Source organism: Pagrus pagrus (genome assembly GCF_965226575.1).
Source record: "Pagrus pagrus genome assembly, chromosome: 19".
Lineage (NCBI taxonomy): Eukaryota > Metazoa > Chordata > Actinopteri > Spariformes > Sparidae > Pagrus > Pagrus pagrus.
Genome location: NC_140203.1, coordinates 888,081 through 904,628, shown reverse-complemented (window position 1 = coordinate 904,628; position 16,548 = coordinate 888,081). Strand labels below are relative to the sequence as shown.

The following is a 16,548-nucleotide window of genomic DNA, read 5'->3' as shown; positions in this document are numbered from 1 at the left end:
ATCAATACATTGAAAACCCAAGGTGCTGATCTGTGGTCGTCTCCAGGTTGTTTCACTGCAGCGTGTTTTAATAATTAAACACTGAAGACGTCAGTGAAATGATAATGAGTAGTTAATGTCTCAGAGTTGACTCCGCCCTCCTAACACAGTCTTTCTGTTACACATGTCAAGTCTCCAGATAACCCTGATGACATCACTCTGACATCATCAGGGTTTTTCCTCCTGCAGAGCAACAGTCGACTCGTAAACTGACCTTTCTGTGTAAAAATTGGTGGAGTGGCCCTTTATTGGCCAGCATGTAGTCTAATACAGGTGTTTGTGTGATAATGTGGACGCGGACAATAAGTCGGTAATGAAATGAGCGAAGGTTATCTCTGTCTGCCCTTTGAATAATGAGAAACGTGTCGTGGCACACAAGAATTTTCGACGGAAAACAGGTTTTCATGAAAGGACCGCTTCAGTCCGAGTGGACACGCACACACACACACACACACACACACACACACACACACACACACACACACACACACGTTATTACAAAGACAAGCATTCACAGATGGAGCGAGCGGGTCGAGCTGCTCACTTCATCTTAATCAGCGGGGGAGCCGCGAGGATTTGTATTCTTCTTGGTAATCCCCCCAACACATCCAGAGACTATCACTCACTGCTGCTGCAACCTTGATAAGTGTGTGTCAGTCTGTGCAATCTCCTCCAAAACACACACACACACACACACACACACGCACACACACACACACACACACACACACACACACACACACGGCAGCAGTACCTGAGATGATGGAGGCATGTCGGAACTCCTCTGAGAAGTGGATCGGCTCGTAGGGAGACGTCTCGTAAAACTCTTCCCCTGAAAGACAACAAACACAAGAGAAGTGTTCACACACACAGCAGCTTTGTTTCAGACGGCAGGTACACAAACAAACAAACACACAAACATCTGGCTCTACCTTCAAACTACCTTCGGAGTCAGATTGTCCGTGGTGTCGTGTAAAAAGCTTCAGAACCAGTTTTACTTTAAACACATTGGAGACGGAGAGGAAACGATTACAGCAGGGAGCGTTCTGACTGAACTACTGTTTATCACGGCAACGCCTCCTCCAAAATGTTGGAGAAAGTTCAGCAGGAGGTGCAGAAGGAGCGGCAACGTGACAGGAGGTGCAGGTGTTGTTTAAACAGGAAGTCAGTTATCACACTCTGAACCCGACTGAGTCAAAAACCGTCCTCCTGAAGTTGTCTTCAGTGTCAGTGATCCAGAGATGGTCGTCTGTAGATCCATGTTCACGCTGCCAACAGGAGCCGACAGCCAACGTGACACCATGAAAACTCAAACAGGCGTCAGATGAAACAGTAGATCCAAGAACTGGAGCCAGATTATCCTCAGAACAGACACAAGAACAAGAGTCTAAGTAAGAGCGACAAAATCCATAAATATCCACCTGCTTCATGTTGCACCATCAATATTTAGATGTTCAGAAGGCTCAACATGGCGCAGCAACATGTTTCCCTCGATTCCTGTTGACTGAACATTATTAAACTGCTGCTGGTGAGGAGAGCGTTCACACCGCGGTGACTGTCGGCTGAATAACAATACTACCATCACATTCATCACACCTTTCATAAACTCAGTCATTATCTCCTCAGCCTCGTGCTGCTGGCAGGTGAGGTGAAGTTTTATTGTAACGAAATTAATTTGAAAAGACGTTTTTTAAACATCCTGATGTGCAGTCGAGCTCGTGCACACACGGCAGACGGGCCGGGGCTGCCACGACATCAGACTTTTATCAGGGTCAAACAAAGTCACGACCATATTATCAAATGTTATTAACAAGATCGTTATTAGTTTTTTAACGTATCATAATTCAGGAGAAGGACGTCAAATAGCCACATTTTGACGTTTCAGATGTAGAGAGGGAAAGTCACAGAGATACTCAGGTACAGTACAGATACCTGAAACATGTACTGAAGTACAGTAATGAAGTATTTGTACTTTATTTTACTTCCCACCTCTGCAACTATCACTGGATTACTCTGATATGAAGAAAAGTCTCAACAAGCCGAGATCACAAACTGATCTGAAGACGTCATTTACACCCTTTTCAAACTGAACTCTTCACTGTAGCTGCGGAGCTGAAGGTGTCGAGGCTGTAAATAACGTCTCTTGTTTTACTGTGAAGCTCCAGAAATGTTTTGTGGACTGCGAGACTTCACCTGACTTTCATCAACATGGAGGGAGGAGATGATGAGTTTACATTTCTGGGTGAACTGTTCCTTTAAATATCTGTAAAATGACCTCACAACATGTAACGGTAGTGAACACACTGACACTGACGTTGTTGTTTGAACATGTGATCTCTGGATTCATGTTCTGATTCCATCGGGATGTTAAAACTATTTTTAAAGATAAAATGTGACGACTTGTGATTCGAACATGAAATGTCGTCCTGGACTGAGCAGCGTCATGTTGTGATGCTGAGCAAAGATTTGAGCCTCTGTTAGTGAATAATGAGAGAAAACCTCCTTCACTACTGACGGCAACTGTAAAGATCGTCTCCACTGAGTATTAATGTGTCGACAGGGAAAATAAGTGCACCTTTTTATCAGTCGTGGCACATTACAGCATCTTTTTATGTCATATTTCATATTATTTTAATTCTTTTTTTTACAGTAAAAGTCAAAAGAAAAAAAACAAAATGAAGATTTTATTATTTCACATCAGATTTTGTTTTTCACACCTACGTTGTGTCATTCAGGCAGCGGAGACGTCATCAGGTGTGACAGCTGCAGCTACCTGATGATTAAATAAAAGCTGTCACTGTCTGACAGAGTGATCACGTCGACACTGAGGTTTAAAATATTTCCACTGAGATCGATCAGAAGGTAACTCTGTGTGTTAGAGCTCATCACACTGAGATCAGCTGTCATCGTCGCTCATGTTGTCGAACACATGACATCGAGGGCGACTCATTAAGAGCTGAGAGCTGCGACTGACACGGAGCTGAGACTGAAACAGTCACAATTAAATGAGCTCAATTTGGCCGATTGTGGAGACGTCGCTTCACTTCAGACTTATCGTGTTGTTTCCACTCAGACTCAACTGAACCGTTCCTGCAGAAATGTGCTGCAGCGGTTTGATGACGTGTTGGTCCGACACCGACGGTGAGATCAACTTCAACCAACAACCTGTGAACACGAGCTGCAGCCAGAATATCGTTCATCGTGAAGAGCAGTTATCACACTGTGAACATCTGCTTATCTAAAGTGTTGAAATCTGAATGATTTGTGTTGTTAAAAATGACAAATATCAAGTTTAGATCAAGTTTCACGTCAGTCAGAACATGTTTTCTGAACTTATAATGTTCCTCCTCTGTGTCTTGAGTCTGTGTCCTGTTACATGCTGCAGTTTGTTCATGTAACACAACACAGAGGCTGTTTGTTCCTTTCCAGGTGACAAATATTCAACATTCATGTAGTTTCAGCTGGCTGAGGTCGACAACGTAAAGCAAAACGTCCTGGAAGTTTGAAAACTATGAAGGAAATCAATGTCACAGAGGGATTTTAATTCAGTGGTCAGTGTGGATAATAATGAAGCAGCTGGTTCTGCACAATGCAGTGAGACAGCGTCACCTCAGAAAGCTGTAGGAAACGTATCACACGAGTTGCTGAGTTGCTGCTGAAAGATGGTGGATGCCAGTAAACACTGGGTCGATGGTAACGTGCATCGTTCTGTGTATCGGCTCATGTGATCGTTTCCTTTGAGCGTTCTTGTCACTCAAGTTCTGGAAACAGCCGTCAACGTGTGGTTTAAACTCTCCATGCTGCTCCCACAGTCCAACTTGATGCACATGAACACACCAAAGTGGAAGAGAAGGACTTCTGAACTCTGAAAGCGAGACCGTCGGAGGAGCATGTGGACCCGTGTCGAGTACTGGTCGGGCTCCGTTACTTCCCTGGAGACTGTCGAGTGTGGACAGGAAACTATTGAGCTGCACCTGTCCCCTTCACCAGAGCGGAAACCTCACCGACTCCTGTCCGTGTCGTACATCAGAACAGTGAAGGTTTGGATAAAAATGCAGAATACTGGAAAAACACTATAGGGCCCAAATTACCGGGTCCAGCTTGAAGTGTGCACGTCTCATTATACTGACTGCTTTCTGCTGTTGTTGCACACAAACAGGACGCTGAGATGTCTGAGTGTCACTTGAGGACAACACTGCTACAGCAGCAGACGGCAGAGAGCTTATCACCAGCTCCACTCTTTCTTCTGCAGCTACATTAACAAGAAACAAGCTCACAGTCATCCAGAGGCTCCGTCAGCCGGCCTCCACCCGCAACACCCGACTCCACTCCACTCTGAGGGGCTGTGATGTCACATCCATGCTGGAGAGCAGAGCAACATCCTCACATCACTCTTATATGACTGAAGATTAAATATTCAACCTGCAGAAGTGTTTCTTCTTTTTTTTCAGATTTGACTAAAGCACAGTACAGATGTGTTGGAGCGAGCCGCAAACTGTGACGATGGAAACGTCACAGATCAACTGAACAGAGTCCATTCAAGTCTTCAGGTTCAGGCTCACCTGCTCAGGGACGACAGATCAAAACCAACCTTCTGGCTAATTTGAGCATATTTCCAGTCACGCTCGTTAATATGCTCTGTCCTTGAGAGATAAACCAAATAAATAAAATAGACATGATGCAGAATATCTTGTTTTTCAGTGGAGAAAGAGAGACGGCTGAAATGAGACCAGATGTTCTGATGAAATGACTCCACAGGTGATTTATTAGAGGATTCAGTGTAAAGTTTAATGTCGTGTTCCTTCATCTTCTCAGAGGAACTGAAGGTTTGCGTCACATGTTGCATCTTATTGTCACATCCTGCATTCATTAACAGTATTTCTATATTTATACCTGAATTAAAGCAGCTCTCTCTCTCTCTCTCTCTCTCTCTCTCGCCCACACACTGAACATCTCTGTATGACACGTGCATGGTTTGACGAGCAGCAGGAAGGTCGTGATGATGTGTGAGCCTTTGTTTTTATCTTACAACATATATTAGACAGTCGGCATCTGTTTGTTCAGTCGTGTTCATGTTCTCACAAAGAGACAAGGATCCAACAACTCATCTCAACAGATGGTGTTTTAATGTTACAGTCCTTCACAGCTAATCAGCTGCTGTAGATGTACTTTATTTTATTCATAAACACAAATGTTCAGCCTGTTCGGCGGATTCAAACGTTGGCTTTGACAGAAACAATAAAACCGTATGTGTACAACAAGTGTCTTTGTGTTCAGACTACATGTGACTGACGGTGTCAGCGTGACAGCTGGCAAGATGGCTGCCGAGCCAGAGACCGCTATCAAAGAAAACGTTTCAACATAAACGTGAAACCGCTGGAGTCCAGCTGTGTTTGTGGCAACAAAACCGGACGTATTTGAAGGTATTTTGAACGAGATGTCAGGAGATCTCCCAGATGTGTTTATGGCAACAGTGTTTTAAAACTAGAACCTGATGTTTTCCTGAACCTGAGCGGATCATGAGCACAGAGCTGTGACGGCATTATATTAAAACTGAACATAAGAAACAGGATGAAACCCACAATCACAATCAGCTGAGCTCCTCACAAACATTTAGTCCACTGAGGCAGACGTGTGTGTGTGTGTGTGTGTGTGTGTGTGTGTGTGTGTGTTGCCTCTGACATATTACCTGATGTTCTCATCATCAGATCCGGCGTGTCTCCCTACAGCTGTTGTGAAATGAGCTCATTGACTCTGAAACATCACAGACTGAACTTTGTTCTAAAGCAGCTTCATGATGACAGAAAATAAAAATGTGTCTGTGTTGTTTAAAAGGTTTAGAGTTAATATCTGAGGAGTTAATATCTGTGGAGTTAATATCTATGGAGTTAATATCTGTGGAGTTAATATCTGAGGAGTTAATATCTATGGAGTTAACATCTGAGGAGTTAATATCTGTGGAGTTAATATCTATGGAGTTAATATCTGAGGAGTTAATATCTGAGGAGTTAATATCTATGGAGTTAATATCTGAGGAGTTAATATCTGAGGAGTTAATATCTGTGGAGTTAATATCTGAGGAGTTAATATCTAGGAGTTAATATCTAGGAGTCAATATCTATGGAGTTAATATCTGAGGAGTTAATATCTGAGGAGGCAATATCTAGGAGTTAGTATCTGAGGAGTTAATATCTAGGAGTTAATATCTATGGAGTTAATATCTGAGGAGTTAATATCTAGGAGTTAATATCTGTGCAGTTAAAATCTAGGAGTTAATATCTAGGAGTTAGTATCTGAGGAGTTAACATATGTGCAGTTAATATCTGTGGAGTTAATATCTGTGGAGTTAACATATGTGCAGTTAATATCTAGGAGTTAATATCTGAGGAGTTAATATCTGAGGAGTTAATATCTATGGAGTTAATATCTGAGGAGTTAATATCTAGGAGTTAATATCTATGGAGTTAATATCTGAGGAGTTAATATCTATGGAGGTAATATCTAGGAGTTAGTATCTGAGGAATTAATATCTAGGAGTTAATATCTGTGGAGTTAATATCTGTGGAGTTAACATATGTGCAGTTAATATCTAAGGAGTTAATATCTAGGAGTTAATATCTATGGAGTTAATATCTGTGGAGTTAACATATGTGCAGTTAATATCTAGGAGTTAATATCTGTGCAGTTAATATCTGAGGAGTTAATATCTAGGAGTTAATATCTATGGAGTTAATATCTGAGGAGTTAATATCTATGGAGGTAATATCTAGGAGCTAGTATCTGAGGAGTTAATATCTAGGAGTTAATATCTAGGAGTTAATATCTGTGGAGTTAATATTTATGGAGTTAATATTTGTGGAGTTAATATCTAGGAGTTAATATCTGTGGATCTGAGCTCAGACAAACCTCTCTCAGCATTTTAATACCTGATCATCTGCTCAGCTGCTCTGCTGTCGCTCCAGATCCTGACAGTGAATCCTGTTCCTGCTCTTCCTCACCACCTGACTGCTCACCTGTTCCCACTCTGCTCATTAAAGCAACACTAGGTAGTTTGGACTCATTACTGCCCCCGGCTGGTTGAGAAGTGCACCGACTAAGTTACTTCCAAAACCGACGTTAATGTGTTTAGTAACGTCTGAAAATATAACTATGTTTTCTGGAGTTACTGAATACACGTTGATGTTGTGTTTGGTGTAATAACTACAACCAACTCGGTACGACAACAGTAAGTAGCATGCTAACGTTACCTCCCGACCACACTGTTCAACAATTACGTTGATTATCTGCATGAACTAAGGAATCTGCAACTTTTCAAGACAAGACGTTCAAAGTGTTTTAGTAAGTTAGTCATCGTTTACAGTCACTACATGAAAACGAGCAAGCTATCGAAACGGACAGCATTAGCTTATCTCCCGGCTTTATTACGGTTATAAACTGTGGACAAATAGAGCCCCAATGAACACCACATAACAACAAATCAACTCAAAGTAAAAGTCGGTAAGATAATAAATGTGTATATATGTAATATATGACTTACAACTCCAGTAGCATCAAGGCTAGGCTAGGTCGCCATCAGTTCTTTCAGCTCATCTCCACCGAGTGTAAGCTAGTCCAATATTTATCCCTGTCCGGCTCGTGTTATATCACTTTATCTTTTTTTTTTCTTCACCTCCTCAGACAATACCTTCTTGGCTTTTTTAGCTGGCTCAGCCATGGCGTTGGTTTACAAAAAATCCAAGTAGCTGCTGGCTAAATCCACGATGAATAAACGTGTTGTAAAGCAGGTCCAACCCGCTCTGGGAAGAAACATTATTTTAAGGTCGAAAAACTACCTAGTGTTGCTTTAACTCCTGCAGTATTTATACCACCTGAAACCTGTCGGGTCGCCTCGTGTGTTCATGTGAAGCGCCAGCTCGACCCGTTCTGCCTCGACTGTAACAACAAACTTTTGTATCTGTTGTCCTGATTTCAGTCCTGCGTTCTCTGACAAACATATTTATCTGTTGGACGTTTACATCTGCAGGAATGACCTCAGTCAGTTCAGTCACACCGCTTCACTCAGTGTAGAGAGGAAGTTTTCTAAAAACTGGCAGTTGAGATTTAAAAACTAAAATCTGTTGTTTCACTTATTTTATTTTAGGAAACTGAGAAACTCATCAGATATCTTTGTTATCTCAAGCTGACAGTAAATGCTGAGGGAAAATATCAGAAAGAAATCCTCAGAAAAGGATGTAAACTTTATTTTGTCACCTTAAATGTTTGTGTGTGAATGTTTGCAGAGCACCATAATTAATTTGAACATGAATTACGATGCAGAGCTTGAATTAATTTGCTGTTTACAACACATGTTGGTCGGAGATGTATGTTGTCTACACTCCCTGCGGATGTATGATGTGTACGAGCATTTAGATCTTTGACTTGAGTAAAAGTAGTAAGAGAGACTAATGTGAGCTAACATGCTACTGTTGTCAGAAACTTAAAATCTGACCTGCAGATCTCTCTGAAGAGCAGAAACCCTCCTGCAGACTGAGTCTCCTCACTCAGCCACACTCTTTAAACCTGCACACACTCTGTGGGCTGCACAACGCTGAAGATCTGGTGCTTTTACAGCCCGGAGGTTGTGTCACTCTGGCTTCACGTGCCACTGAGCAGCTTTACAGGAGTGAACGTGGCTCCGTCCACAGCGCTGTGTCCAGGTCCAAATGTAACATCCTTGGTGTGAGTCCAGCTTCAGTCTGCAGAGTCATTAAGCTGGAGCGCTGAAGCCAAGTCTCTGCTGCTGCTCAGTGCTGTTGTATTAATATTGAATGTGTCACATTGCTCCAAATCCAACACTTCACTTCCTCGTGTCCTCAGCAACAAACCTGCTGCGTGTGAAGCAGATCTGATGACGAGTTCGTGTGAATAACAAACAGAGATTTGTCGCTTTATTGTTCGATTATCTGTCTGTACAACTGACTCCACTTAGGGCGTCTTAGTTGTTGAAAAAGTATTTAGTTAATGAACATTTAGGCGTTCTTATTATGGCATCATAATGTGTTATAAACCAATAATCACATGTTTATTTAAAGGATAAGTACGGAGAGTGAAAGTGTTTCTGTTTCGTCTTTAAAAAAAGCTTCTCTCCTAATTTAATTCCCCCCGAGCTGCAACACAGCGCTGCAGTCTGAACACGACTTTGGAAAGTGACTCCAGAAATACTAAATGTGGCATTGACGCACGAGCTTAGCATCGACTCAACAGCGGCTGATCAAAGAGCTTGTTTTCTTTTTACCTTTAACAGGAAATGGACGGAGGATTACGGCAGATTGCTCCCAACAGCCAACATTTCCCTTTATCCTGCAGGTAAACACTCAGCAGCGAGTGGCTTATTCACACTGCACTCAGACGCTGCTTGACATTTTCATTGGCATCTCCGGGAACACGGTGTGCTGTGCCAGCACCTCCAAACCAACTACTTCTGTTCATTTGGTGTTTTTGTCTTTAATCTTTGCACCACACATTCGAATGCCAACAAACTCAAGTGCTGATTTATTACAGTCCTGCCCTTAGTTTCTCTGTAATCATCTGCCACCCGTGAGCATTTGTCTGGCATTTAGCAGTGACGCGCCCTCCCACTGCTCCACTGGCACGGCTCTGCCTATAGTTACAGAGCTGAGATCATCACATCCTGCCGAGCTCCAGCTCATTTACTCTCACACAGTGAAATAATACTTAATGAGAGTCAGACAAGGCCGACACAGACAAACAAACAGTTCGACTTGAGTGCGACCTGTGAACGAGTCATCTGTCTCCATGTTGATTGTGTTATAAGAGGACAGACTTCTCCAGAGGAAGGATTTCGTATCTGCGTTTTAAAGTAGCGACGTCTCTAAATAAATGCAGGATACGAGAGCAGCCTGTCTATTTTTGGCTGTCTGGGTAACGTCCATAGATTGGTGCTGAGGGTAGATGAAAGGAGGCGATGGGCAAAAGTGCTGCTCAGTGTCTGCAATTACTGGCAGCAGCTACATTTGGGAGAAGCTGCTTTTTGCATTGTTAACACGAGCAGACGCAGCTCAGCGTCCTGGGAGTCGAGTCCATGTTGGACGATTCTGCAGTTCACGATTAATGCTGGAGACTGGAGTGACCTTGACGTGGAGGTGTGCAGGGTGATGGTGCAGAGGTGGAGGTGCAGAAAACAGAGTCGCTGCAAAACAAACCACAACATTTTGAACTACTGAGCAGATGTGAGATGTGGCAGCAGCTCGACTTTCAGGTTTCATGTATGTAAGCTTGACGGACAGGATTCAGCAGCCGGCAGTGAATTCAACAAGCAAAACCATCAACGTTCAAGGCAAGAAGCAAACAAAGAGTCGGTGCATGCAAGCAGACAACGATGAATAAATGCAATGAGCAGAAATGTTTAATAAAAGCTGCAGTAGGACGATGCTAACTCTGAGTGTCTGCTCAGGAAACAGATGTGACTGTGTCGTGCAGTGGTGACATCATTATGGAGCATGTACTCATTTAAATGTTCTGCTCAGCCATACGCTTAATGACAACACACTCACTGTCGCACCTGAAGGTTAATTATCACAGACATGTTCTTCAATTAGGAGCCACCTTGAAACCACGAGTGTGTCAGCAGCAGTGTGTGTGTGTGTGTGTGTGTGTGTGTGTGTGTGTGTGTGTTAGCGGACTGGTAATCCAGCCTGAGGGTGGGGTGTGTGTGTGTGTGTGGGGTGTGTGTGTGTGTGTGCGGGGTGTGTGTGTGTGTGTGTGTGTGTGTGTGTGTGCGTGTGTGTGTGTGTGGGGGGGGGGGGGGGGCGTGCGTGTGTGTGTGTGTGTGTGTGTGCGGGGTGTGTGTGTGTGTGTGTGTGGGTGGAGGTGAGATGTTTATGTATGAATCTGTAACAGAGGTTTAACCTGCAGGCATGAACACACACTCTGAGGCTGCACACACACACACACACACACACACAGACTACACACTGATCAAGTCAAGCTGAAAACACGGAGGTTGTCATGAATAACGCTTTTATATTTTCTGTGACGGAAATGTTTTGACACGACTGTAAAACTTGTGTTTTTACATGAGTGTGAAGAAGGAGCATCCTGTCACATCATCCGTCTGAGTGCAGCTGATGAGGCTCTGATGGACTCAGTATTCAGTGACTCTCCTCAGGTCCGACTTCCCGTGAAACTCAGCCAGCTTCGGTCACTAATAAAACACATGGAGCTGGTCCGAGTTGCTGTGAAAACATGACGGTTTCGGTTCCAAATAAAGCTCCTGGAGACGGTCCTGATTTCCCCACGGACTCGAATGTGTCCATTTGGCAGTCCTGTCTCTTGTAATAATGCCACCTCCTTCCCTTCTGCTAAGAAGCATATAATGTGAACGTGATATGCCACGTCTGGTGCAAATGTCAACCTCCTCTGTGGTTTGCAGAAACGTTAACTGCTAACATTGTATCCTGGCGACTGATGCACCGAAAACACTGCAGGAGAGCGTCACCATGCCGACACACATCTCCTCCAAAACAGGTCTGGTCAAACAGATCAGGACTGTGTGAAGGTATCTGTTCAGCGCTGGCAGCAGACGTCTTCAGTCACTTGAGTGTGTTTTGAATCTGAAGAAAAGCTGTAAACAGCCACTTAATTCCCACAGCAGCTCGTCTGCTGAAGGGAGGAGGCTGTGCTGCACTGCGTCTCCTGTACCACTCACATCTGCATGCGTGTGTTTTGCCTGCTTGCATGTAGAAAGTGTGTGTGTGTGTGTCAAGGTGTGTGTAATAAGCTGAATTTGAGGAAGTGCTTAGTTGCACTCCTCCCTGCTGCTCCTCTCAGCTTTCACTCCCTTTTAATTATTACTGACAGAGGAGAGAAGGAGTGTGTCCACCCGCTGAAACAACCGCCGTCTTCAGCGCACGTCCTCCTGTTTTACTCTGTCAGAGCGCGTTTGTGTCAACTCTTCATTTCTCTTCATTTCTCTTTGCTCTAATTACAATAACAATATTTTAAATAACTGTTAAAACACTGAGTGTTTGGGTCGCTCGTATCAGCCGAGTCAGCAGCTCCCCTCAGCTTTACGGAGCCTTAATGTCGGTTTCAGCTCATTTTCAGAATAAAAGCAGTAAAAAGCTGCTGAACACCTGCTGAGCAGCAAACAGCAGACGGACACGGTGAGAGGTTAGCTGGTGAACACAGTGACGCGTTCAGCAGCTAAAGAGAGAGATGACTGGACTGAGATTCATCAGGTGACATGGAGAGATTCAGGTCTGTCAGCAGCCGGTCGCCAGAACTAAATGTTGCCATTGTTCATTTCTGCAAAATGGTGGTGTGTCTAGATCCGACTGTAAACACAGCCGTTCATTCACCTGCAGGATGTCACCATAAGATGGCGCTTCACTCAATAAAAACATATACAGGATAAACACCCTTTAAACCTGAACCTTATTCTTCTACTGGATTACACCTCAGAGGCAAATATTACACTTTTAATCCACAACACAGGTTTAGGGAAACATTTTGGATTTGGCTTAAAATAAAGACTCTATGTAAATAACTTAGGATACGAACGTACCTCTGTGCAAACTTCAGTGAAGTAATATACAAGAAGCACCTTAATGATAAGATCAATGTTGATGTTTGCTTCCACTCCGGACATGAACACTGACCACCTCCCTGAAGGTCCTGTGTTTGTCTGACACGACCGTCCAACTCTGTCCTCCATCCTCAGACATGTTTGCTCTTTATGCTACTTCAGCTGAAGTCCTCCTTTGCAGCCGCAGTGATCACTACAGCCACTGGAGGTCAGCGCCTAACGACAACTGTAAATGGCTCATGATGAGCTGATGTCACAGTCGATCCTGTACGTGGTCGTGTGTATGTTCATGGTGCTGTGCTGTTTTACAAGACCAAAAGTTTTGCGATGGAAATGTCATCGATACAAGTCATTATTCCTGAGTGTGTGTGTGTGTGTGTGTGTGTGTGTGTGTCATGGAGGGCTGAGAGAAGGAGGGAAAAAGATTTGTTTACTTTATCCTTAATGAGTACACACACACACACACACACACACACACACACACACACACACACACACAAACACACACACACACACTCAGCTGAGCGCTGCCAAAGAAGAAACTGAGAATAATTTCAGCCCTAATCACTGTAATTAGTGTGTGTGTGTGTGTGTGTGTGTGTGTGTGTAGCTCTACATAAAGGACGAGCCATATGTGCTGTTGTTTGTTACCCACGAGGGCTCATTACATAAAGGTGCTTCTCATTAACACAAATCTCTTCATAAAGTTGATAAAACCTTCATCCTCCACTTTCTTAGTTTCATGGCAGCAAATTAAAGCTGTGAAGGATTTAAATCTTACAGGAAGCTGAGAGCTGAATATCTGTTAATACGAGTTGTGGCATTCATCACTGAGTGTAAATGCTGCCTTTATTCAGGAGCTTCCTGCAGGAACGAGGAGGTCACTGTGGAGACGGGCGGTGCCTCCGGCGCTCATCATGATGGTAACTGACGCACCGGTGGCACTTCAGCTTCAGAGCCGTCAGCTCAGTGTTGGTGGTTTCCACTCGATAAAGTCGCTAACTAGATCTTCATGAATGATCCGCTGCGCCAGTCGCTCTAAGAAAGACGATTGTTGTCCTGTAGCCGGTTCAGGCAGGTGACTCGTGACACGCCCCACTCTCCACACTCGTCTACCAAACGCACTCTGTCAACTTGGGCGTTGTATTAAAACTGCAAAACATCTCCCATCTCTCTCCAGCATCCACCTGTCGGCTCCGGCTGGGCGCTCATCGCTCGCTGATATCTCTATGTAAACATTTCTGTGAGGAGTGATGAGGTCGGAGCCTAGACGCCAAACTTTAACCACGTTTATCTGCTCTAATAAACATAGGTCAGAGGTCAGAGGTCATAACTCAGGCAATCTGAACACACAGACAGGAAACATGTCTGCTGCAGGGGAAGCGACACACACACACACACACACACACACACACACACACACACACATTAATTGTGACCATATTCATATTTAAATACATCTGACATCACAGACGGAGGTGATGACAGTTCACGGCCGTGGCCTCTCCGTCACCTCTCTCTCTCTCTCTCTCTACATTAACGTGAGGATTAGCAGCACTGACCTGTCGACTATCTGATGGCACAGTTCAGTCACTCAGAGTTTAAAGGAACAGTTCAGCCAGAAATGTGAACTCAGCCATCATCTCCTCCCTCCATGCTGATGGAAGTCAGGTGAAGAGACACCTCGACATGCTAACACATTTAGCTCAGCAGCTACAGTGAAGTCTTCTCAGATCAGTTTGTGATGTCGGGGCTTGTGCAGACTTACAGCAGGTTATATTCTCCTCCATCACAAATACGTCTTTTATGTTCCAGTTAATGAAGTCATGAAACTGAGTAATCTACTGATAGAATGAGCTATGTTCGAGTGAAGTGACCATTTATTTCACAAAAGTATCGAGTTATTTTCCATTAATTACTTTTTCCTCTCGGCCATCGTGCTAAAATTAATAATGCAAAAATGAATTATTTGCTGATATTTAGTGATTTCACTTGCTGAGCTGTAGCACATCTGATCTCATGTAATTTAATATAAAGAGCAGAATTTTATTCTCGTTTCAAACCTCTAAAAACATTCAGAGCCGGATCGTTCTCAGACTAAACCAACTTATTTCAGCATTTCTTGTCAAATAAAATCATCTTGCTGCACGGACAGCTAGTTTCACTACTATTAAATCATTTTCTTCTCAAATTCAGTGTTCATTTCTTGTTTTGTAGCGTCTCTGTGTTGCAGTGTGATTACACCCACAGAGAGAAAGTCTCTCTCTCAAAAACTTCCAATTTGAGAGAAACAAACGAGCCGTGACAGAACGAGATGTGATTATGAATTTTGTTTTTCTGGAACTGTCGTCTGCGATCGCTCATATTCACACTGGAACATTAAAAAAAACACATGCCGTCCACATTGATATGCATGTTGAGCTGACGCTCAGCAGACTCCCAGTGACTGTTTCTGTGTGTGCATCTGTCAGGCAGCTGAGAATGAGATGAGTAAACAGTGAACAGTGGCGTCTCTCTGTGGAGCAATACTAATCAGCCTCCAGCTCGCTCATTAGACCGCATGCTAAATACCTCGCTCATTAGCCTGCATGCTAAACACATCAGTCATTAGTCAGGCTCGTAAATTAGCCATTTATTTGACTGCATGCTAAATACCAATGTCAGAGTTAAATGTGTAATTTAGCAGGCTGAACTCTGAGCACCTCTGTGATTAGGGCCAGTTACTGGACAGAATACTTAAAGCCTGAAATATTAGCATGCATGCTAAACAGCTTCGGTCAATACTAAGTGCCCCCAGCTATTAACTAAAGGATTTGGAAATCTAGTCTGAGCAATTACTTAAACACTGGCTGGTCATTGTGTGCCTGAACCGCAGTTTATAAATTCTGCACTTTCAGCAGTTCAGCTGGAGGCTGCGGGGGGGAGGAGGGTGGAGGGTGGAGGGTGGAGGCTGCTGCACCACCCACAGCGAGCTGAGCTGCTCCACGTTCATACTGTTGAGAGATTGTTCCTGCCGGCACATTAAACCCAGTGTTTTAATTACTTTGCTCCCCGCTGAGCTCGCACAGAACAACAGAACTTCTGGTCCACAATCAGTGATCAGTGATGATTTATCGTGTTTGATTATTTTATTAATTCACCGTCTGTAAGAACAGCAGGACGGGTCAGGGTCCAGTTCAGATGTGTCTGTATGAACAGCAGGTGTACAACAGAAGCCTCCATGTGATATCCTTCAGACACACACTAACACACACTAACACACACACTAACACATTATTACACACTAACACACACTAACACACACTAACACACATTATTACACACTAACACACACTAACACACACTAACACACACTAAGACACACTAACACACATTAACACACATTAACACACACACTAACACATTATTACACACTAACACACACTAACACACACTAACACACATTATTACACACTAACACACACTAACACACATTAACACATACTAACACACATTATTACACATTAACACATACTAACACACATTATTACACATTAACACACACTAACACACACTAACACACATTAACACACACTAACACACATTATTACACTCTAACACACACTAACACACACACTAACACACACCTGCAGGATCCAGCAAGAATATTTCCTGGAAAACGGGAGAAGACTTCGGGAACACTCAGTGAGCGCTGTGAATCAGTTCATGGTGTTCAGCCTGTGCTGTTGTGTTGCTGTCTTATTGTTTGGCTGACGTGTCAGCTGGTGCTGTTCAGGTGTGATTTGGGGTTCTGCGTGGACCCATGCTGAGTTGTTCTGATGATACATACAGCGACCGGTCCGTGTTGTGTTGCAAACATGTGTTTTGTACTTTATTTCCGAGAGCGCAGCTGACAACACGCTGGGCATACAGCAGACTGAGCC

At 43.6% G+C, this 16,548-nt stretch overlaps 1 protein-coding gene across 1 annotated transcript in view; it reads right to left on the bottom strand.

The window, feature by feature from the left end:
* gfra2b (GDNF family receptor alpha 2b) overlaps positions 1-16,548 on the bottom strand; it is an 88,133-nt gene that overhangs the window by 53,163 nt on the left and 18,422 nt on the right. The window contains exon 3 of the mRNA XM_084383809.1: positions 794-871. Coding sequence (XP_084239935.1) covers positions 794-871 — 78 coding nt within the window. The remainder of the gene's footprint in view (positions 1-793; positions 872-16,548) is intronic.